General features: G+C 42.1%; 2 protein-coding genes across 3 annotated transcripts; one reads left to right on the top strand and one right to left on the bottom strand.

Moving 5' to 3' along the window:
• Positions 1-13976: 13976 nt before the first annotated feature.
• On the top strand, positions 13977-16484 carry LOC102705880. Of its 2 annotated transcripts, none has more exons than XM_040521091.1 (4): positions 13977-14047; positions 14123-14235; positions 14940-15411; positions 16004-16484. In XM_040521091.1, exons 3-4 carry the CDS (start codon positions 14953-14955, stop codon positions 16064-16066), a joined length of 522 nt encoding a protein of 173 aa, XP_040377025.1. In that variant the 5' UTR covers positions 13977-14047; positions 14123-14235; positions 14940-14952; the 3' UTR covers positions 16067-16484. The 2 variants fall into 2 exon arrangements, with proteins under 2 accessions (XP_040377025.1, XP_015689082.1); XM_015833596.2 differs by having other exon boundaries at positions 13981-14047; positions 14131-14235.
• Positions 16485-21465: 4981 nt separating this feature from the next.
• Positions 21466-22763, bottom strand: LOC102713170. Its single transcript, XM_040520970.1, has one exon. It carries the CDS (start codon positions 22678-22680, stop codon positions 21607-21609), a length of 1074 nt encoding a protein of 357 aa, XP_040376904.1. The 5' UTR covers positions 22681-22763; the 3' UTR covers positions 21466-21606.
• Positions 22764-24239: the final 1476 nt, after the last annotated feature.

Here is a 24239-nt window from a genome sequence, read left to right as displayed (position 1 = left end):
TCCTCATGCACTCAACTCAGGCTACGGAAAAGGAAGTGAAGCACGTATATGTAGATAAGTCACTTGCATCTCTGAATCTCTGATCTGTCTGGGACCATGGCTTTTACATGTTCACTGGCTATTTCTTTTCTACACTTGCCATATTTCTCTGCACGCATTTCGAAGCGAAAGAATGCAATTGCTATTAACTGAGAGAGTGCATCGGATTATTACGGAGTCTTTTACCCTTGTGCCATTAAAAAAGTTAATGGTTACCTATATGCTAAAAAAGAAAAATATATACACCTCTATGCTATGATATAAATTTTTTTACCTGTGTGCCATTCCGTCCCACTTCTGTTAAGAAATACCTAGGAAAATGACTAACACTGCCCAGCTACTCCTCTCTCCCTCTCCCGAATCCTCCTCCCGTGCGCCGCCTCCCCCAGCAACCGCCGCCGCTGCCGGACCGCCGTCGCCGCCAGACCGCCCAGATCCGGTGGACCCCTACCTCGCCGGACCCCGCACGCTCACCTCCCTCGAATCCTCCTCCTCCCGTGCGCCACCCGACGGGCCGACACGCGCGTGCGGCTAGCCGGCGCGCCCATGCGGCCACCCGGCAGGCCGGCCCCCGCACGGCGACGTCGCGCACGGCAATATCACGGCGACGGTGTGGGTGAGGCAGAGAAGCAGGTATTCGATCCAGCCGAGGTCGCCAGCGTTGCCGATCCGCTTGCCGACGTACCCGAGCGGCGTCCCGGCGGCCTCCGCGGCGCGCGCCAGCTCCGGCGGCACGCCGTGGCCAGTCACCCTGAAGAAACCTGCTCCTCGCACGCCTCCACCAGCTCGCGCACCGCCGCCACGTGGGCGGGGCCCGTGGCGGAAAGGTCGATCACGCGAACGTCGGCGGGCAGCGTCTACGCCGGCGGGAGTGCTATCTGCTCGAGCTCAGCCTTGGCTAGGACCACCATGGCTGCTGCTGTCCCAGCGCACGAAACAAAGCAGAGTAAAAAAAGAGCAGAGTAAAATTTATTTAGTAATAAGGGCAAAACAGTCTTTTTACACATTCATTTGACACGTCTCCGTTCGTTCAAAATAGCGTGGAGGTAAAAGAAAGTTGGATCAATGACATATAGGTGCATATAAATTTTTTGTGACACACAGATAACATCAACTTTTTTAATGACATACGGGTAAAAGACTCATTATTATGTGCTTAAGTGCTTTGGGGACAATGTACTGCTGTGAACATGCATCCGTGAGAGATTAAGAGTGCACCTTGTTCTTCTGAATTCTGATATTGTAATGCAGAGTTGTGTGTAAGTGGGGTTAAGAAGAAAAATTTCCTTTCATGCATGCATACCCCAGTTATCCACAGTTTCACGTGGTAGCTGGAGGCAGTGCAAAACTCCATGCAAACTACTGCCAATTTTGCAGTATTATACTGACAGGGAGCCTTAGGACCAATTTAAAAATTCAAAATTACAACTCGTAATCCTGGTAACGTTTTGGCAACGGATTTTCCTTTTTTGGGGGAAAAACAACTGCTAGATGGCTACATGCATACACATGTCGTAAACCACAAGTTAACAGTGGTGGTCTTTCAGAGGGAAAATGCTAATGACCAATCTGATCCCAAGTCTCATACTATAATGACAGTGGCGATGAATTATTAAATATTTAAATCCATTTGCAAGAGAAAAAAACTAAGTTACCTAATGGAGTGCGTAATTCGGCAACGAGTTTATGATTGATGGCTTGATTCCCATTCTGTGATAGGAGACCGTACCACGGTTTTAGTGTCCGTGATCAGCAATAGCATTTTGATTTTTCTGAGGCAGATCGAATAATTCGAAGTTAAGCACGTGGGTTCTATGTTATTCAGGTTATTCAGCATCTTTTTATACAAACAATTGGGAGTTTGGACTGGAAACCCTATGATTCAGGATTAACCCTTTACCAAATTTCAGGTTTTGCATCGCAACAAATCGATATTTCCTGTTGAATTGGAATTAATGTAACAAGATATTGTGAACAACTATTTGTGAAGTTCCATGTTTACAAATGAAATTCAAGCCCAAATAAGCATTTGTGTAGAAGGGACGGTTAGTTGATAGAGGTACCATAACAAGACCCCATTTCTGAGTCTATACAAATTAATTGAGGAGTTTTTTTACAGTGCAGCAAGGAATTGTGAGCCATCCGTTACACATTGATCAATGGGCTCATATTTCTATTGCCTCTTGAGAGGTAAGATGTTACTACCAATAAATGTTGTTATTATTAACTACTACAATGAAATAAGGAAAGAATCAATGTTTCCTTGCATGTACACAAAATTATATTTCACATGCAATCAATACATTGAATAAATATAATAAAAATATTCAAACTTGAGCCAAAATTTTAACTGTCAGTTTAATCAAATGCTATTTCTCATGTTGCTTTCAGTTTGCAATGAAAGTTTTGTAATAATTTCAAATTCTTTATTTCAATTTATTTCTTCGCGCATTTTCAGTAAAATTATAAATAATTTGAATTTTCTTCTTATGCGAAGCGAATCAAATAGATTTCTTCACTTTTAGTACATTTGCTCCTAGTATATTTTCATAGAGCAATAATCTATTATTTAGAACTATGTTCATTTGAAAAATAAATTCTCTATTGACTATATATATGTTTGGAATATTATAAAAGTTTTAGATTTTAACGTTTGAAAGGTCTCAAACGTTGGTCATTCATGCCATGCAACCATGCAATACATGCATGTTAAGTTAGGAAGGACAATTACTACTTTCCTTGTTTGATAAATATATTTTTGCAAAAAGATACTATTTTCTATTGAGATAATAAATCACAAAGCAATTGACCACTGAGATCTTACCTCTAGAGAGATTTGATAAATATACGGAATGCCTTAGTCTTTCCGTTCCTCGGAGAATGTTCAGTTCTTAACTGAAACGATTCATTTGCAAGGTGAATTTTGCAGAATATGTAAAAAAATTATGTAGATCAATTCAAGTACGGACCACCAGGAGGTGTATGGTACAAAAGAGAAAGTGCGTTAGTTTTCTTCAGCAGACTGACTAAATCTTGTTTCTATTTTACTGGTCCACTGAAGACAGTGTGAGTTGGCACTTGCGATCTGCAACGAATGTGGAAGAAGATAATTCGCAAAGTACATCAGGGCAGGACAAAAGGTAGTTGAATCAATTAGTATATAATTCATATCAGTAAAATTCTCTGAATTTTTTTAATTCCAAACAGACCTTAGAGCTTGTTTTGCGAAATGAATGTCCACTGGAATAAAAGAAGATGGGCAGTTACGCTCTGTAAATAAGAAGATTGCACATAAAGGACTACATCACTGGTCATGATTTTTTGTCACTTTTCCTTTCTAGCACAGAAGCTGGATGCTTAACCTAGCTAGTCCAAGAAAGACAAGCGATCAGTGTCAAGACCTACTCCATCCGTTTCATAACGTAAAATATTTAACCATTTGTCTTATTTAAAAAAAATAAAAATATCATTTATTTTGCTTGTGACTTATTTTATTATCAAAAAAATTTTAAACACAACTTATTATTTTTTATATTTGTACTAAATTTTTAAATAAAACGAATGGTCGAATGTTGGAACCAAAAAAGTCAAACATCTTACGTTATGAAACGGAGGTAACTAGGTATAGGGTAATAGGGAGATGTAGATGAAGGCTTTTGTTTTTCAGCAAAAGGAAAAGGGAAGAGATGGCATATATCATTAGCTCAGCGGACAGCAACCTAAGGAATGGTGTATAAGGGTGAATGAGTACACACTTCATGTCTACACAGACCATATGATTGTGAATCAGACAAGGAATACCCAGTACAGAATGTCCATCAAGTGATAGAATCAGCTAGTGTCTACATGTCTCTTTCCCCTTTTATGTAGTAGGCTGTGAATCTAATAAGTAGGATCAGTCCAACTCCTGTTTCTTTAGAACATCACACACTTTTTTGCGTAGCAAAATTATGAGGTCTAATATTATTCAGACCAAAACATACTATGCTCCAATATAACTGTATGTTGTATAGCAATTATGGCAAAATGCCTGGTGATTAGTTGTACAAAAGAATTGTATAAAATGTCTGATTTTTATACTCGATCTCCTAGAGTAAGGAAGATGCCAACAAGACGAAGAGCTGGAATTCTTTTATCCAACATCTCGAGTTCATAAAAATAAGATCTCTCTTTAATTAGTTGCTATATCCTCTCTCAAATACAGTAATCTCTCGTTCTCGGAGTTATTGTGAATAAAGCATACAAATTCATGAATTGAACTGGTTCTGATAATTTTATATGCTAATAGACACTCCAGTGTACATTCTGTGGCGCTGTGCTTAAGAACATAGGGAACGCAGTAATTAAACCAGTGGTCAGTTCAGGGTTCGAAGCTTCTAATATACCGAAATCCCAAGCTAAATTTTACTTCACAGATATGATTGCAGTATATTTTTAGAGGAAAGGCTCACGGCCCTGCTTTTTAAAAGCAAATATAAAGTTTTGCTGGGGACGCCAGCTTACAAAAGTCAGGCTCAGACAACAACTATCGTAAAAACTCACAGGAAGAGTTCAGGCCAAAACAGGAGCTAGTAACAAGGACCACTAAACATCCAAAACAGACTGAAACTAGAAGCAGAAAACAAACTAATACTAGGCCACACCCCTCCTCGGACTTAACTTGTGAACCCCCTCCAGAAACTTCATCCTCACTTCAGCCACTTGCGACACTTCATCCCTCCTTGCTAAGCTGCTCTACTGCGCCAAAAAGGAAATTCTTCTGTAAATCAACATACAAGGAGAGGTAACTAGCTTATTATTAAAAACCATATCATTTCTGGTTAACCAAATAACCCAGCAAAAAGCACCAAAAAGCATCATCACAATTCTACAGCACTTAGCTGAAAAACCATCAATCCCCACTTGACAGAACATATCAAAATTGATTGGCACCATTGGCCAACCCAAAATATCTCTGCAAACACACCAAACAAACTTGGAGACAGGACAGCAGAAAATTAGATGCTGAGGTGATTCAATCTCTCCACAAAGCTTACAAAGCTCAGAGCCATCCCACTGTTTATCTTTCAAAGATTTCGCCGCCTGAATCCTATCTCTCGACAACAGCCAAATAAAATGTTTTACTTTCAAAGGGATAGTAGCATCCCACATAATCTCCATGTTAAATATGTGATCCGAATTTTAACTGAAATTATATTGGGATTAGTTTCCTAGTAGGTTTCTCCCAGTTGTTTCCTACTAGGAGTCAGTTTAGTTTCCTAATAGGATTCTTTCGTCTTATCCTATTAGAACTCTTAGTTTTTCCCCTTATATATACTCTTGTAGTCTGCACGGGAAGAGGCGAGTTCTCATTGTTTCCCCTGCATTGTAATCATATCCTCATAGTGCAATTTGCCGGTTGGCGCCCGTGATTTTTCCTGCAAGGGTTTTTCACGTTAAATTCGTGTCTCGTTTGTGCTTTTGTTTCTAACAAGTGGTATCAGAGCCGTGAAGATTAATCTACGCTACGCTGCTGCCGCTGACCGGACTTTTCCGGCGATCTGTGGAATCGCCGTTCCATCGAGATCAGGTCGGAGTCGGCGGCGACTTCGACTCGACGTCGCGTTCGCACAGAAGAAAAAGAAAGGAGCGGACACGCGCACGCGGGAGGAAAATTGATCGTTCCAAGGACAAGCCATCAAATCGTGCCGTCCAATCCGCGCTACTGTAGCAGCTACAGTACAACTACAGCATCGTTTTTCTTTCCAGATTTAATTGCTACATTTACCCGATCTTGTGTACCCAAAAGTTGTCAGATCATCTATTGTGCATCGTTCCGAGCACTGGAGTTTCGCGTATCTGCTTGGGTTCAACATATTAATACCAACAGATTCAGGATTTATTCCCAATAGCGAGTTTAAAGTATGATCTACCTGTTTTGGACCGAGACACAAGATTCTCATTGTGGCAAGTGAAGATGCGTGCAATTCTTGCACAGCAAGATCTGGATGATGTGCTTGATGGATTCAACAACAAAAGGACAAATGATTGGTCCGACGATGAGAAGAAGAAAGACCGTAAGGCTATGGCATATATCCATCTTCATCTATCCAATAATATTTTGCAGGAAGTGCTTAAGGAGAAGACAACTGCCGCGCTGTGGTTAAAGCTGGAACAGATATGCATGACAAAGGATCTGACCGGTAAGATGCACTTGAAGCAAAAGTTATTTCTGCACAAGTTGCAAGATGATGAGTATGTGATGGATCATCTCTCCACTTTCAAGGAAATTGTTGCTGATCTTGAGTCCATGGAGATAAAGTATGATGAAGAAGATTTAAGCCTTATTCTGTTGTGCTCACTGCCTAGCTCATATGCAAATTTCAGAGATACTATCTTGTATAGTCGTGATACTCTAACTTTGCAAGAAGTTTATGATGCTTTGCATGCCAAAGAAAAGATGAAGAAGATGATACCTTCTGAAGGTTCTAACTCACAACCAGAAAGCTTGGTTGTTCGGGGCAGGCAACAGGAGAAGAACACAGACAACAAATCAAGAGACAAAAGTTCTAATGGCTACCGCGGAAGATCAAAGTCCAGAGGCAGGTATAAGTCATGCAAATACTGCAAGAGAGGTGGACATGATATTTCTGATTGTTGGAAGCTACGGAACAAAGAAAAGCACAAGGAAAATTATAAACCGAAAGGTAAGCAAGAAGAGCAAGGTAAAGCCGCAGTTGCTACTGATGATAAATCAGAAACAGAATTACTGGTTGCTTATGCTGGTTGTGTACAAACCAGTGACGAGTGGCTTCTTGATACTGGATGCACCTATCATATGTGCCCTAATAGGGATTGGTTTACCACCTATGAACCTGTACAAGGTGGTAATGTTTTGATGGGTGATAATACGCCCTGCAAAGTTGCGGGTGTTGGTACTATACAGATCAAGATGTTTGATGGCTGCATTAGAACATTATCAGATGTGCGGCATATTCCCAGTTTGAAGAGAAATCTCATCTCTTTATCTACTTTTGATCGCAAAGGGTACAGATATTCCGGTGGAGACGGAATTTTGAAGGTAACAAAAGGCTCTCTTGTTGTGATGAAAGCTGACATTAAAACTGCCGATTTGTACCATCTACGAGGTACTACGATAGTAGGTAATGTTGCTGCAGTTATCGATTCATTATCGAATTCCGATCTTTGGCATATGCATCTCGGGCATATGAGTGAAATTGGTTTGGCAGAATTGAGCAAGAGAGGATTACTAGATGGGCAAAACATCGGAAAGTTGAAATTTTGTGAGCATTGCATTTTTGGCAAACACAAGAGAGTGAAGTTTACCACATTTACACATACTACAGAAGGTATTCTTGATTATGTGCATTCTGACTTATGGGGTCCTGCTCGTAAGAGGTCATTTGGAGGTGCTTGTTATATGATGACTCGTTGATGATTATTCAAGAAAAGTTTGGCCCTATTTTCTAAAGCACAAATTTGAAGCCTTTTCAGTATTTAAGGAGTGGATGATTATGGTCGAAAGACAGACTGAAAGGAAGGTGAAAGTCCTTCGTACTGATAATGGGATGGAGTTCTGTTCTAGGCAATTTAAATCATATTGCAGGTCAGAAGGTATTGTGCGCCACTACACCGTTTCTCATACACCTCAACAGAACGACGTAGTTGAGCGTATGAACAGGACAATTATTTCAAAGGCACGTTGTATGCTGTCAAATGCAGGTTTACCTAGACGGTTTTGGGCGGAAGCTGCTTCCACTGCTTGTTATCTTATTAATCGCTCACCCAGTTATGCCATCAATAAGAAGACTCTAATTGAGATGTGGTCTGGTTCCCCAGCTAATTATTCAGACCTGAAAGTATTTGGTTGTACTGCTTATGCTCACGTTGATAATGGTAAATTGGAGCCTAGAGCTATTAAGTGTATTTTTCTTGGTTATCCTTCTGGTGTGAAAGCCTACAAGTTATGGTGTCCTGAAACCTAAAAGGTTGTGATTTGTAGAAATGTCATCTTCAATGAATCAGTTATGTTGAATGATAAGTCTTCTACTAATGTTCCTGTTGAGAGTCAGCAGAAAGCAAGCGTGCAGGTGGAGCGCTTGATCTGTTCAGGACATACCAGAAAAAGAGAATATTGCTAGTAACCAAGATGCACCGGTTATTGAAGAGTCAGACTCTTCTGCTGTTGAGCAGTCACCAAAATACTCTATTGCACAAGGCAGAGCTAGGAGAAATATTAAAGCCCCTCAAAGATTGATCGAAGAAGCGAACATAGTTGCTTATGCTATGAGTGTGACGCAAGAAATCGAAGGTAATGCAGATAGCAATAGATGGATAGCTGCCATGCATGATGAGATGGAGTCACTTGAAAAGAATCATACTTGGAAATTAGTGGAATTGTCAAAGGAGAAGAAACCTATCCGTTGCAAATGGATTTTCAAAAGAAAGAAAGGTATATCCCCAACTGATGAGGCAAGATATAAAGCAAGGTTAGTTGCTAAAGGATATAGCTAGATCCCAGGTATTGATTTCAATGATGTGTTTTCCCCAGTGGTGAAGCATAGTTCAATTCGCACTTTACTTGGTATTGTTGCAATGCATGATTATGAACTAGAGCAATTAGATGTGAAAATGGCATTTTTACATGGGAAGTTAGAAGAAGACATCTATATGGAGCAACCGGAAGGTTTTGTTGTTCCTGGTAAAGAAAACCTTGTCTGTAGATTGGATAAGTCCCTTTACGGGTTGAAACAATCACCTCGGCAATGGTACAAGAGATTTGACTCTTTCATGCTTTCTCAGAATTTTAAAAGATCACAATTTGATAGCTGTGTTTATCTTAAAGAGGTTAATGGTTCAGCTATATATCTGCTTCTTTATGTTGATGATATGTTGATCGCTGCAAAAGACAAATCCGAGATAGCAAAGTTGAAGGCACAACTGAGTAGTGAGTTTGAGATGAAGGATTTAGGTGCAGCAAAGAAAATTCTCGGTATGGAAATTACCAGAGAAAGACGGTCTGGCAAGTTGTATCTTAGCCAGGAAAGTTATATTGAGAAGGTCCTTCGTCGCTTCAATATGCATGATGCAAAACCAGTGAGCACTCCTTTAGCTGCACATTTCAGATTATCTTCAGATTTCTGTCCACAATCAGAAGTTGATATTAAGTACATGTCTGGAGTTCCATATTCAAGTGCAGTTGGTTCACTTATGTATGCCATGGTATGTTCGCATCCTGACTTATCACATGCATTGAGTGTTGTCAATAGATACATGGCTAATCCTGGCAAAGAGCATTGGAAAGCAGTTCAATGGATTTTCAGATATCTGCGAGGTACTTCTAATGCTTGTTTGCAGTTTGGGATGTCTAGAGATGGACTTGTTGGTTATGTGGATTCGGATTTTACTGGAGATTTGGATAGGAGAAGATCGCTTACAGGTTATGTTTTCACTATTGGAGGTTGTGCTGTTAGTTAGAAGGCAAGTTTACAAGCAACTGTTGCCTTATCTACTACCGAAGCAGAGTACATGGCTATTTCTGAAGCTTGCAAAGAAGCTATTTGGCTCAGAGGCTTGTATACTGAGCTTTGTGGAGTTATGTCTTGCATAAATATATTTTGTGACAGTCAAAGTGCAATTTGCCTTACAAAGAATCAGATGTTTCATGAGAGAACTAAGCACATTGATATCAGATATCACTTTATTCGAGGTGTTATTGCTGATGGTGATGTTAAGGTATGCAAGATAAGTACTCATGATAACCCAGCTGATATGATGACAAAGTCAGTTCCTGCCACTAAGTTTGAGCTTTGCTCAAGCTTGGTTGGTGTTACAGTATAGTCCAAGAGACTATTTGGCACGCAATAAATTTGACCTACGAGGTGTTTGTTGGTGATTGATGATTTTTATGCTACAAGAGGAAATTCGTCTCAAGGTGGAGATTGTTAAATATGTGATCCGAATTTTAACTGGAATTATATTCGGATTAGTTTCCTAGTAGGTTTCTCCCAGTTGTTTCCTACTAGGAGTCAGCTTAGTTTTCTAATAGGATTCTTTCACCTTATCCTATTAGCACTCTTAGTTTTTCCCCTTATATATACTCTTGTAGTCTACACGGGAAGAGGCGAGTTCTCATTGTTTTCCCTGCATTGTAATCATATCCTCATAGTGCAATTTGCCGGTTGGCGCCCGTGGTTTTTCCCGCAAGGGTTTTTCACGTTAAATTCGTGTCTTGTTTATGCTTTTGTTTCTGATCAGATTCTCTTATCTACCACACCTCTGAAAGATAGAAACCGATAAAGAGATTTAGAAGAGAACACCTTTGTCTTCTCCAAATCCCACGTTATAACATCTCTACTATTGTCAGCTCTAGTATCCGGAAGCAACTCTTTCAGCTCTATCCAGTTAGCCTGCTCAATATCACCAAAAACTCTTCTAAAAGTGAGACCCTCCACCCCCTGCCTAAAAAAATCATGCACCGACCAAAATTGTTGATTACAAATCTCATATAACATGTAAAAACTACTTTTGATTGCAGTATATTATACAAGAGTTTGTCAGATATCAATGCAGGTATAAAAAAAAAGAAAGGCAAACTCCTGATTATGTAGAGTTAGATTTGTATCACCAAGACAAACTTCTGTGGATAACGGCCCTGTTTTCGCTGCGACTCTGTAACTCAGTATCTTTTATTCTGTCAGGTAATTTCCATTGATCAGTCATTCTGCACATCCAAGAACCTAAACAAAAGATCATTTGATAGAGAGCCAGTGCTCTATTGTCACTTACATGTGAAATTAATTAGTGACTAGCACTTCTAGTCGAACTTTAACTACGTCTATATATCCACTTAATTATACCTCTGATCAGTAGCAGGCACGATTATTGCCTCTGCTCTTATTATATGGACTATGGAGTTGTATAATACTACTATGAACCATCCATTACACGTACGTATACCTGGAAATCGTCAGTTAATTGAGGCACAAAACTCTAAGCTAGGACAGCTAATTTGTTTACTACTAGCTCACTAATCTAGGCTTGGCACAATCTAGACATGGCTTAATACTCTATTAGTGACCTTTTTTTTTACCACCTCGTCAGATGAACTTAACCATGGCCAGGATCGCTTGCTTATCTGTTGATTCGACGAGGCAGTCAAACTTCAACTGCAAGAGGGGGAGACATTTTGCATTCTTCCTGGAGTAGCCATCATCTGATCCAGTGGCCATGCCTCGTTCAGTTCTTTATTACAGTTTACATCTCAGTAAAGCCCAGCTGCATGCAGTGCAGCAGCAACAGCAGTAGTACGTTTGGTCAAGTCTCGCTCGCCTCGAGTGAAAACCAGCTGCTCCTCTCCTCCTCCTCGATAGTGCAGGCCACGTACTGATTCGCATATACTTTCGCCCTCTTTGCCCCTGCGCTTTTGATGCCTTGAATCTTATGCCAGCCTTCACCACGGATTACTCTGAACTTTACTGCTTTTCTTTGCCTGGCTGATCTTGTTTTTACTCCTTTATCTCTTTTTTTTTCTTTCTTGGCGTTTCTATCTTTGTGTTTTTTCGACTGTAAAGTTGTGGCAAAAGTTGACGGATCCGGTTGCACTGGCTACCGTAGCTCGTTCAGCTCTGAACCGTTAGTCTGTAACTGCGAGCATATATTTCAGCAGCTAGCAAGCTAGGACAGCATCGATTTTCAGTTAGGAGCCAGCTTAGGATACCAGAAGAAAAGTTTAGTCCCCATGCCTTGCAACAATGGTCGGCCACACAAAACGAGCAAGCAAGCACGCACGCACGCACGCACTCGCACGGACACCATAGTTGCACCGCATTTCTGCAATAACTTGTAAAGGTGCTAGGACGCTAGTGCTACCGGGATTGGAATGCTTGGAGCCATTGAAACCTAGGGCCTAGCTAGCTCGTAATTGGATCTCGCAAAACAGCTTTGTGGAAGTTAGTGGTCAAGATTTGCACGCCAGCCAATGCACAAAGAACACAAACGAAATCACTCACCCCAACACCAAAAAACAGTTGCTCAACACAGGCACAAACAAAGCGGCGATGCCCTTGTAAAAAAAAAAAGAAAAGGAATTCTGGTACTACGCTCCATAATACAAGAGCCGGAGCCGTTACATCAGCATGCTGAGCGATCGAGTGAACGTCGATATGGAGATGCAGTTGCCATGCAGATTGTGCTCATGTGGGCAGCTCAAACACATTTTATACTACTGCCACGCACACGAATATGCGGCTCTGTGCCGTATCCAGAAGCCAAGATTAGCACATGAAACTCCCTAAAAAAAACAAACAAGACGCATCCATGCTTGCCTCTGATCCCCGGATCATGATGGAGGAGCCGGTTGGTGGTTGACCATCAGCCTTCCAGAGATTCTGTTCTTTCAAACAAAAGCACAGAGCTGCAGCATGCTAAATGAACATCTGGCCCAGTATAGTAGTAAAATGATGTAAACAATTGGCTTTTCTGATCACCAGGTGGTGGATGCGACTGTACAGTTGCATGAGGCTCCGGGCGGTAGAGTAGGATGCATGCTCACAGCTCCTCATGCAGCTGGCTGCAACAGTGCGGCTGTGCAGTCACAGTGGCCAAAGAACGGCGCAGGCGTGTGCGCGAGAATGGATCGCAACAAGCCAACAGTGCTCTAATCCGTTAGGGTTTAGATCATGGTGCCAGCGTGGAAAACGCAAACGTATGCGCGCATGTGCTGTAACCCTAGAAAGTCTGAAACCGTACTGCCTCTGAATCAAATGTAATCTGCATTTGGTATTGCAAAGATTTTCAGCAAATCGTGAGGTGTTTGCTCCACGCCAAGGAGGAGAGAATCTGCACCTTCGTTTCCGTTCGAAGTTGACCTGTCACCGTGGTCTAATCAACGCTCAACGCACGTAAAACGAAAAAATCTATTAACACATGATTAATTGAGTATTAGTTTTTGTAAACTTAAAAAATAAATTAACCTGATTTTTTAAACAACTTTCATATAATTTTTTTTCCAAAAATATATCGTTTAATGGCTTGAAAAGCGTGCGCACGAAAAAGAGGGAAAAATATTTTTGTTTGGTCGGTTTAGAAGGCAGCCTCAGTTTTTCTCTCTAAAAAAGAAAGGTTTCTTCAGTCACGAACCAATGCGAAATGCCCTTGCCTGAAATTGGTAGAGTAGTTAGTGCAATGGGCTCAAATAGTATAGCCCAATAAAGCCCAATATGTCTTACGTGATGGAAATTTTCTGGCCCAAGATGAGAGTATGAGACGTTACTGTGCGGTGCCGTGGTGGTGAGACAAGTCTAATTCACGCACGCTGCACCTGGCAGTTTTTTTAAAAATTTTATGTGTACAAAACGTGTATATATAAATTTATATGTATAAAAATTTCTATATATTAAGTTTATATGATTTATATATATACAATATTTGGCTCCTATCGTTTCGTGATTGCAACTGCTTATAAGCCAAAATTTAAATTTTAGAACTTAATTTTGGACTTGATTTGTGATTTTGTTCATCATGGTTTGCTTTAGCCATTTCGTTTTTGAGTTGCTATGAACACGTATATAAAAGTTTTACCTGCAAACTATTTTTCATTTGCAAAAACGTGTTTCTGCATTTTCTTCTAATAAGCGAAACGATGGGAGCCTTTGTATCTATGTATATTTTTATATAAAGAGTTTGTATGTATGTATATATGTGTTTATATATATACGTATATATGTGTATATGTTTGTATGCCTAAAATTCATACGTATAAATTTTGTATGGCTAAAATTTTTAAAGCATAGGTAAACCGATCGTGCGCTGTACTGTACAGCGAGCCCATTAGACCTGCCCGTGGTGGTGCGCTATTGTGGGCTTTCTTCTTGGGCCTGCCCCGTGCATGCGCGCTGTCTTCCACTCCTTTCACGCGAAGCGAAACGACGCCGCCTCGCCTTCTCCTCCCTTGTCCCTTTCCGGGTAGCCGGTGAGTCCGGCGCCAGCGGCCGGCGGCCGGCGACTGGTGCATCCCTCTATCCATTCTCCTCCAAGCCTACAAGTACTCTGAATCTGATAGCACTAATGCCCATGTTTGTAGCCTTGTAGGGTTCTTGAGGGGAGGGGGCGGTGCAGGCACCGGCGGACGGCGGTGGCAAGGGCCGTATCGGCGAGGAGTATCCGTCTCCATCCTTCCGTCCTCTCCCACGGAAGGTATGGAACGATTCGCGCATCGCAGATTTTGGTTGGTCGTGAAGTCATAGTTGTGGTGTTTGAGCTAGGAGCACTGAAAACACGGAGTATGGAGTATTGCTATGGTAGATTTTTCCTGTGTTAATCCGATTATATCCTGTGATACGCATGGCAGAATGGTGGATTAATCATTCGTGTTAAAAGCTCATGACCTTGCCTTCAGGATCCGGACAGTAGAACTTGGGTTGGGTGGTGGGTCGGTTGGGGTTTACCCCCAGACCTCCCGCCAAGTAAGCTAGGGTGAGTTCCTTCCGAGAAAAGGAATTTGAGGTGCTTTCAGTTTTCGGCTCATGCTACCTCAGGGAGCTCTGTTGTATCATTTGTAGATTTGCTTCTATTGACAAGAAGCACTACTCGCTTAAGTGGGTTGCTAGTTCACCAGCTTCTTCAATAATAATTTACTAGATCTAAGCTAATCTCTATTCAACTGAAGACAATGCAGCATACTTGATGATAAGTTTTTATTACTTATTTTGTCCGTTCGCGTATAAGACTCTGCTCGTTCTTGTTTTGGCTACTCTATTCTATTGCTCAGATTGGCAATAGATCTATCTATTTCTTCTTGAGTTCTTTTATCTATGTGAATAATAGTTGAAAAAACTGCTTATTGTTTGCAAATAAACATTGGCACTCATGTAACAGTTTCCACTTACTATTTACCACAGAGCTGGCGCTCCCATGGTGACGTTCGATGAAGACGCTAAGAAGGCGTATGCTGATTTTGAGGAGATGGTTAAGAGAACAATATATATTGATCACCTTTCACCTCAAGTCACAAGCTCAGTAATTGAAGCAGCTCTTTCCCAATGTGCAAACGTTGTCAATGTGGAGTTCATCATTAATTTCACAATCCCATATGATATTCCTTCTGCTGCATTAGTGGAATTGGATGATGAAATACAAGCTAAGGCTGTTGTTGACTTGATGAATGATTTCCCTTTCATAATTGGTGGAAAGCCAAGGCCTGTAAGAGCAATCTATGCTAAACATGAGATGTTTCAGGATCGTCCTCCTCACCCTGGCCTCAAGAAAGAGTTTCGGTGGGTGAAACAAGAAGATGGCATAGAGTATGAAGGAATGAAGAAACTGAGGCTCCTTGCAAGAAGGCAAGAAACAGAAAATATGGCACTCATAAAGGTAAGTCAATTGACTTTTGAGTTTTTTTGGGGGATGAGTGGCTTGTCTGTTATCCAATACCCTCAAACAGAAGTTTCCTGCTTAACTCCCCTATGAAACTGTTGGTTGAACAATCACTTAGTGATTCATGGAAAAGAATTCTTCAGGGCGAGGGGGTTGTAGGCAGGCTCCTTAACAGTGCATACGCAATTGGAACCTGGAGATATCAACCTGAATATAGTTTTGCACATATGGATATAATTATCTAACGCTGTAGGATTTTGTTATCTGGTGAATCAATGCCGAAAGATAATTTTGTCTTAATTCTTTGATGGATCACTAAGTGCACAAATCTGCCTTTATCATGAATATAGGATTAATTAGAACTTATGATGTGTATGGGTAACTCCTTACTAGAATTGTACTTGTGCTTGAGGAACTTCATGGGCCAGATTGTTGTTATGCAAGCATTGTGTTTGCACCAGTTTGATCGTAGATTAAGGGTAGTATTTTGAGACCTTGATGTTATTACATGCATGTAATACGTTGATGCTTTGATCTTCCGATCGATGTACATGAGAAAATATTTTCATTTAGCTGTTCTCTTCTTCAGAATCTAATGGAAGAGGAGAAGGAACTAGGAAAGCAGCAACAGGAATTACTTGATGGAATTTAAAGAAGTACTCCATACTAGAGAGGGGCGTGCAAAATGATATTGAGAACCTCGCCCGCCGTTATGGAATCAGCCAGTGGTGACTGATCAGTTTTGGCCATCCATGAGACTGTTTCAGCAAGGTCCAGATCAGTTTCCAGGGCGAGCAACACGCATTGGTGCGATCTATTAGTTGCATCATAGTTGCATCTTCTATGTAAAATACGTAGCAGATATTTATCGCATTTTGAAGTAACAATGACATCCAGATTCCGTAGTGTGACTGCTGTTCCCGCATTCTGACCCCACCCAACAGCGGTTTGCTTGGTTTGTGATGTGGGTATAGTATAACTTCATGAGCTGCGCCGGAGATGATTCGCTGCTGTCTGATACTTCCCACTGTTATATCTGTTATAGATATGATCCAAATTATTATCTACTATATCCGTTCATATTAAGTTCTCAGTTTTTAGATATAATGTTTTGACTCTTCGTCTTATTTAAAAAAAAATTTCGATTAATATTTTTATTGTTGCTAGGTGGTAAAACATGAATAATACTTTATGCGTGACTATTTTTTAAGTTTTTTTTTACAAATTTTTCAAATAAGACGAATGGTTAAATAGTTGGACACAAAAATCAAAAAATAAAGTTATTATGGACCGGATGTAGTATAATATATTTGGATTATACCATTAGTTTCGTAATATGACTTGTTCTCTTTTTTATTTGTGATTCTTATGGTTTCCTAGAAAGACTTGTAGTTTTTTTTCTATTAGAACTGTTTGATTTTCCTAAATATATACGTATCTTTGGTAAGCTGCATGGGAATGGTGTGATGGCTTGTTGTATTTCCTTGTATAGTAATCATCATCTCACAGTGAATATTACTGGTTAGCGTTATTGGTTTTTTTTAATAGTTTTCACATTAAATTCTATATGTCTTTGTTGTGTCTTCGATTTGGTAACATCTACAATATTAAAGCGACTTATAATACAAAATATTGATGTATTAAAGCGACTTCTAATATAAAATATACTAACATCTACAATGTCAAAGCGGCTTATAGTGTAAAACAAAGATAATATTGCATCCATTTTATATTACAAGACTTTCTTATCTTACCTAGATTCATATACGTGATAATGAATCTAGACACATATATACAAAACATATACATCGATACATTGATGAATCTATATAAACCTAAAAAGTCTTATAGTGTGGAATGGAGGGAGTACTCTTTATTATGTTTGTCTAAAATTATCTTGCTTAATGCCGGTTGTTCATCTAGATCGCATTCATTGTGCCATATCTTACCTTGGTTATACGAACAGGTTTTCTTTAGTACTCTCTCGGTTGTAAAATGTAATAATTTCTATATAAAGATTAATAATTAGGTGAGAATGATTACATAAAGATTATGATTGGATGAGTAGTACAAATAGTTTTATATTGGGACAGAGGGAATGCTGTTTCAGTTCAGAGACGTATTTGTCGTCCTGATGGAGTTGCGGATATTACTGTTTCACCAGGAGGAGGTATCAATGTGTCATGCTAGTTCGAGAGCTTCTCTTATATCCCGTTCGTTTCAAAATATATGTATCTATAAGTTGTTTAGTATAAGAATATAAGATTAAGAATGTGCTAAGTTCGGTCACTCGCTAGTCGCTACCCGCGCTTCGGGCACGAGATATGCTGAACGTGCCGGGCAACCCGTCGTCAGCTGGATCAGTAAATAAACAGACTGTGACACACTGTCGAAGCAGCCTGTGGACACCGAAGGCACAGCCTCGCCTGCACGGTTCCTGCTCCGAGGAAACAAGGCGGCAACGGCTTTGCGCTGGAGCGAGCGAGTCACCGTAGTCCGTGGCCAGGGGAACACGGGGACATCCTGTCGGGCACCCACCCAACCAGCGCTCCTCCTGCCCTTGTGCCGCCAGCCCGCCTCGCAGCTTCCTTCCGCATAAATTAAAAAAAAAAAACGGCACGCGGGGGACTTCTGGGCTTGGACTTGAAGTTGCAGGGGTGTCGCGACTCGCGAGATCGCGAATCCGGCACGGTCGAGACCTCGCTCGCTCGCTCGCCCCCCGCGAAACCGCGTCGAAGCAGACCGCGATCGATCGCGGAGGCGATCGAAGTCAATACTCACACCCGGAGATTTGGGTAGCATTTGGGTTTTGAGCGCGGAAACCCAAGGCGTCCCATGCACGGCGCTCATTGGTTGGTGGATACGGGATCCGATCCAGCCAGGCGCACGCGCACGCGCACGCTCGTTCGCCGTGCCGAGCCGTCTAGTGGCCGTCCGGGGACCGTGGCAAGCAAAGCCCACGCACGCCGCGCCCGCGGGAGATGCAGGCATTGCAGCTGTCGAGCCGTGGAGCGTACGTGCGCCCAACTTCCAACCTCCGGCCCCTTTGCTTGCTATGTTTCCAGTCATCACCAGTTAAGCGTAGCCCCAGGTGGCCAGGTATGTAATGTAGTTGAGTAGAATTAGCAGGAGCTGGGATACGATCATACGAACACATGCATGTGACCTGGACATGGCAACTACCCACTCTCCCGAATACAAACCTGATCATATATTTATGCTGTCAAATATTTATAGAATCTATTCAAAATATATTTTTTTTGAAAGCTGTTTATGAAACAAGTCTATGTAATAGGGAAATGCAGAACCCATTAGTATCAAAATCGACAGCTCTTCAAGCTGAACTCATAATTTTAACATGCTTAATCTTAATCGAACTGTCAAAATTTTAATTTTTCTCGAAGGGATTACAGTGACACATGCAGCATGCAGCCCCCGTTCTTTTCCTTTAGGCATACTTATCACGGTCCAGCGGTGAATCAACCGAATGATCTCTGATTTTTTTTCGGTTCCTTTCTTGCAAACAATGAAATCAGCAAACCAATAACGGTGGATGTCAGATCAGCAGCTCTACGTCCGATGATGACATTTGGAAGATGAGGAGATATGGAGTAATTCTTCGACTGCCTGATACTGGCTCACAGCTTAGGTGCTTAGGTGGTTTGGTGATCGATTAGAGAAGCAAACGAAGATATGCTGATCCTTTAGGACTTGTTTAGTTCCTAAAATTTCTTTTCAAAAACATCATATCAAATTTTTAGACACCTAAATAACACATTAAATATAGATGAATCAAAAAACTAGTTACGGAAGAAATCTTGAGACGAATCTTTTGAGCCTAATCTATTATATATATAAAGTAATAGAAAAAAAGCCTCCACGTGGTCTCTCATGGGCTAGAAATTGTGAGATTAATTGAAGGAAAATAGGAGAAAAAAATATTTTTAAATCGGACAACTATAATACACGGAAAAAAAAGGAGAAAACGACGCCATCCGCGGAGATAAAAAAACAAGAGGAAACAACGGCCATCCCGGCGGACGATTAGCTCCTGCATACCTGCCTTGGCTTGGCCCCGGCGAATCGAAAAGAAGAAGGGCACAAAGAGTTATCATCACAATTCACACTGTAAATATAATTTAGAAACTTCTAAAATTCAATTAAAAAGAACTAGATTAGAAATATAATTCAGAAATTAAAAATAAAGAAAAATAAAAAGAGTCCATGTGTAAATATAGTTTAGAACAATTCAAATATTGATTAAAATTTTTAAAATAATTGATATTGAGGGAAGAGTCCATCTACAAATACAATTTGGAAAGATCTAAAATTTTTGTTAAGAATTAGAAAAAATTAAGAGAAAAGGTCAATATGTAAATGCAATTATCTAAACTAAAAAAGAGTCCATGCGTAATAAAGTTTAGACACAATCTAATCTTAGATTAAAAATTTTAAAATAACTGATATTCAGAGATGAGTCCATCTATAAATACAATTTAGAAACATCTAAAATTCAGTTAAAAAAATTAGATTAGAAATACAATTTTAGAATTAAAAATAAAGAAAAATAATAAAAAAGAGTCCATGCATAAATAAATCTCGGATTAAAAATTTTAAATAATTGACATTGAAGGAAAAGTCCATCTATAAATACAATTTAGAAACATCTAAAATTCTGGTTAAAAAAACACGATTGTAAATACAATTTAGGAATTAAAAATAAATAAAAATAAAAAAGAGTTCATGTGTAAATACAGTTTAGAAAAATTCAAATCTCGATTAAAAATTTTAAAATAATTGATATTGAGGGAAGGGTCCGTCTATAAATACAATTTAGAAAGACCTAAAATTTTGGTTAAAAATTCGAAATAATTAAGAGAAAAAGTCAATATAAAAATATTATAAATTAAAATATTATATAGAAAAGAGTTTATGTACAAATATAGTTTAAATATAGGTAAATAGGGTTCCATGTAAAAATAAAATTTTAAATTTAAATTAACAATTAAAAATTAATTATTATCAAGATAATATATAGCTTCAATTTATATTATACTAGCCGCGTAATATATGCGGGCCACCATACTAGTTAGTCTATGATTAGCAATAAGTGCTACAGTAACCAATATATGCTAATGATGGATTAATTAGGCTCAAAAGATTCGTCTCGCGGTTTCCAGACTAACCGTGAAATTCGTTTTTTTCATTCGTGTCCAAAAACCACATCCGATATTCGATCAAAAATTTAACTTAACTTAAAAAGATTCCTCAAACCAAAACTTACTCTGGACCCGATGATAATCGCTCTGCTGCCATGCCCCGTCACCAACTTGATAGCGACCGCATGAAGCGCGAACTCTCAACGGCCCCCCCCCCCTCGCACGTGGCGTTTTCTCATAGGACGGCACGGCACCCCCCACTGCATTGTCAAAATTACACGACTCTGCAACCGCTTCAAGTCATCATCGTGGAAAATGGGATGAAGAGTCAGAAACCTCTCTCACCGACGCAACCAACACTCGTTGCAAGCTCTGCTGCGTCGCGCAGGAGGAAAAAACAAAAAAAAAGAAACGGCCACGCAACAAACAACGGCAACACCACGCCCCCCCCCCCCCCCCCCCCATCGGAGATCACCCGATCGGCGTGATCGGCGCCAGCTTCGATCGATCGATCACTGCCGATCGCGCTGGGCAAAAAAGCCTGCAGATCCCCGTCTCCACCCGATCTCATCCACCACGAAATCCACGATCGGAGCTCCCACAGCGAAGCGATTCCACGTGACCTCACCCAACCCAACCAACGATCGGGAGCCAGCCAGCCGTCTCAACCGCGCAACAGCTAGCTAGCGACGACTATAACGGCAGCCATGTATCCTTATCACCGTTCGTTGCAGGTGGAAACGGTATGAAACTTGCCGTTGATTGCGCGACCATATCAAAAGATCTACGCTTTTGTTAACACCTGAATGATCTTTGATTCACTAACGAATGCTTTGGCTCCGATGTGAGTGGGTAGTATACTACTGGTACGATGATTATGATACAAGTAAAATGGAGCTGCCTAGAACATGCCAGTACTATGATTATCAAAAGCCTAAAGAAAGGCCCCATTTTTATGTACAGATGTTTCATCCAAAGACACAAAATTCGATCAAGTTTGCGTTTTTTTTTCTAATGTATGGTTGTGAATTCTTCAGAAGCTTGGGCTCAGAATGTTGAGCAGTGAGACTCTGGTGTTCACCAGAGCCCGGAACACCTTCTCGCCGATGCTCTCCACGTCCGCGATGCACCGTCCCAGGTTGTCCAGGCGCTCGAACGCCGCCTTCCGTTCTCTCTCCTCCGGGTCCACGGTGACGTCGGGCTGGGGCTGCGCGGCGGCGGAGGAGGAGGAGGTGGTGGAGGAGGAGGCGTCCGCGTCGGCGTGCTGCTTACTGGCTGACCGGCGCTTCGCGCGCGACATCCAGCGCATCAGGTCGGCGACCCACCATATGCGCAGCGGCAATGGCTTGGTGGTGATGATGTGGTGTCTTGGCGTGGCCGATGGGGTGGTGAATCTCGCGGGGGAGGGCATCCAGCAGGGCGTGGCGGCGACCTCGACACGGGCCGTGGCGGCGGCGATGGAGAGGGACGACACGCCGGAGAAGACTGCGGCCGAGGCCGAGGCGACGGCTGCGGTCGCGTCGGCGATGGCGGCGGCAAGGGCTGTCCCGTCAGCCGGGAGGCCCGCCGGAGGGGGAGGCGGCGGCTTGGCTGCCACGGCGCGCGCCGAGGAGGCGATCCGCGGGAGGTCTCGCCCGGACCGGCGCAGCGCGCGAGCCGCGGACGCCAGGCGGGCCGGGTCCTCGCGCCGTAGCGCGGCGCGCGCCTCGGCCTGGAGCGCGGAGAGCGCGACGAGCGCCGCCCTGAAGCTACCGTGCGCATCGGCGAGGCGGAGAAAATCATCGAGCAGGCGCTCCGCGAACGGCGACCGCCCGAGCCGCCTCAGCGGCTCCTGCGCCTGCGGGTGGTGGAGCAGCTCGGACAGCGACACGAGCACCCGCCCGAGCTGCTCCGCGGCCTCCGCGACGGAGCCCGCCGACGCGCCCGACGCGAGGCGGCCCACAACCCCTCTCATCGTCGCCACATCCTCATCCAGCTGTACCACCAAGGGATGGAACCGGCACGGCAGGCTCGCCGACCGGACACGGTAGGCCTCGCCCTTCGCCGCCGCCGCCGCCGCCGCCTTGGGCGCGGGGAACGAGATCGTGCGGCGGAACCCGACCACCATACTCCACCACCTCGCAGCAGCCGCCGCGCCGTCACTCTTTGATGGGATGATCGATCGATCGAGCGCAGCCAAGAGATAACCCTGTGTGAGGACGGCGAAGGGGAGGCCGGGAGGGGCGCGTTTTAAATGGGAGAGGAGAAGTGGGATTCGGGGGTGGAACGCTCGAGGAAGGCGTGGGGCGGAAGCGGTCGGGGCGCACGGCGAGTGCGTTACGTGCGTAGCGTAGACCGCGACCGCGAGGTGTGGGGAGAAAACCCCCGAAATGGTGTGGGTTTCTGGACCGGTTCTATTCGATTCCACCGTGACGCAGGTCAGGTCGTGCTTGCGCTTCGCCCGCATAGATTTGGCTGCAATCCTTGTGCCTTTTGGGCGCTTTGGGCCAGTGTACCTGTGTTGGATTTGGTGCCTTGAACTTTTTAGCGTTCCGTGACGGGCGGAGCAGAGATGGGGCCTGGAGGTAGAGACCGTCGCCCTTTTTTTTTGGGGGACGAAAATCTAGATTGAGGCCTAAAGGCATTTGAAATGGTAAATGTCAAATGATAAAAATTTTAGTGGTAAAAGTATTGACATTGTATTTTTGTAAGTTGGTGTTTAGAGACACGTAAAAGTTACCATTTTTTGGCAAAAGTGAGAGGTGATCCGCGTCCCTATGCACGTTTTGATGAAATTTGCTACTCTAGATTGTCAAATACCAAATGCAAAGTTATCATTTTATTACCCTAATGTTTAGATCCATTTTACCAAAAAGTGTTTTAAAATGGCAAAACTTTTGCCATTTTAAAGGATCAAGAATGAATGGTTCGTGTTCGGTAGTATCGTCTTTTCCTACCATTTCTATCTCACAGGAGATCGAGAAATTTTCCGTTGTACTATTACAAGACTGAGAGGTGGTCCACGTCCCTATACACGTTTTGGTAAAATTTGCTACTTTAGACTGCCAAATGCTAAACGCAAAGTTGTCATTTTATTACACTAGTGTTTAGATCCATTTTACCTAAAAGTGCTTCAAAATGGCAAAACTTTTGCCATTTTAAAGGATCAAGAATAAATGATTCGTGTTCAGTAGTATCGTCTTTTCCTACCATTTCTATCTCACAGGAGATCGAGAAATTTGCTGTTGTACCATCACAAGACTTCCGACTTCCAAGTTTGACAAAATGCCAATTTCTCACGATCCAAATTACCACTGCTTTCGGTGCTGTGCGATATGCCATTATCAGCTAATAACCCAAGCTAGTGAATGCATTGATGTACAGTGGAGCATGACAATAATCCAAGTCAATACACTGATGCACAAGACAACACATGCAGTGGAGCAGTTGCATTGCAAGAAAACAAAAGTAGTTGCCTTACGTATGTGGATAACACACTGATTAATGTATATCAAAGACGCGAGAGAGATATTTCACTGTAACTCATCACGTGGTTAATTACAACCAGTAACCGATTCTAGGCGACTACTGATGCACGTGACCATGCTAGTCTGGGGAAAATATTGCCGAGCAGAAGAAAAACATACTCCATTGGACTTGTGGTTTACACGTCACTATTGTCCACTA

Source organism: Oryza brachyantha, chromosome 2, assembly GCF_000231095.2.
Source record: "Oryza brachyantha chromosome 2, ObraRS2, whole genome shotgun sequence".
Taxonomy (NCBI): domain Eukaryota; kingdom Viridiplantae; phylum Streptophyta; class Magnoliopsida; order Poales; family Poaceae; genus Oryza; species Oryza brachyantha.
This window is presented reverse-complemented; position numbering and strand designations above follow the sequence as displayed.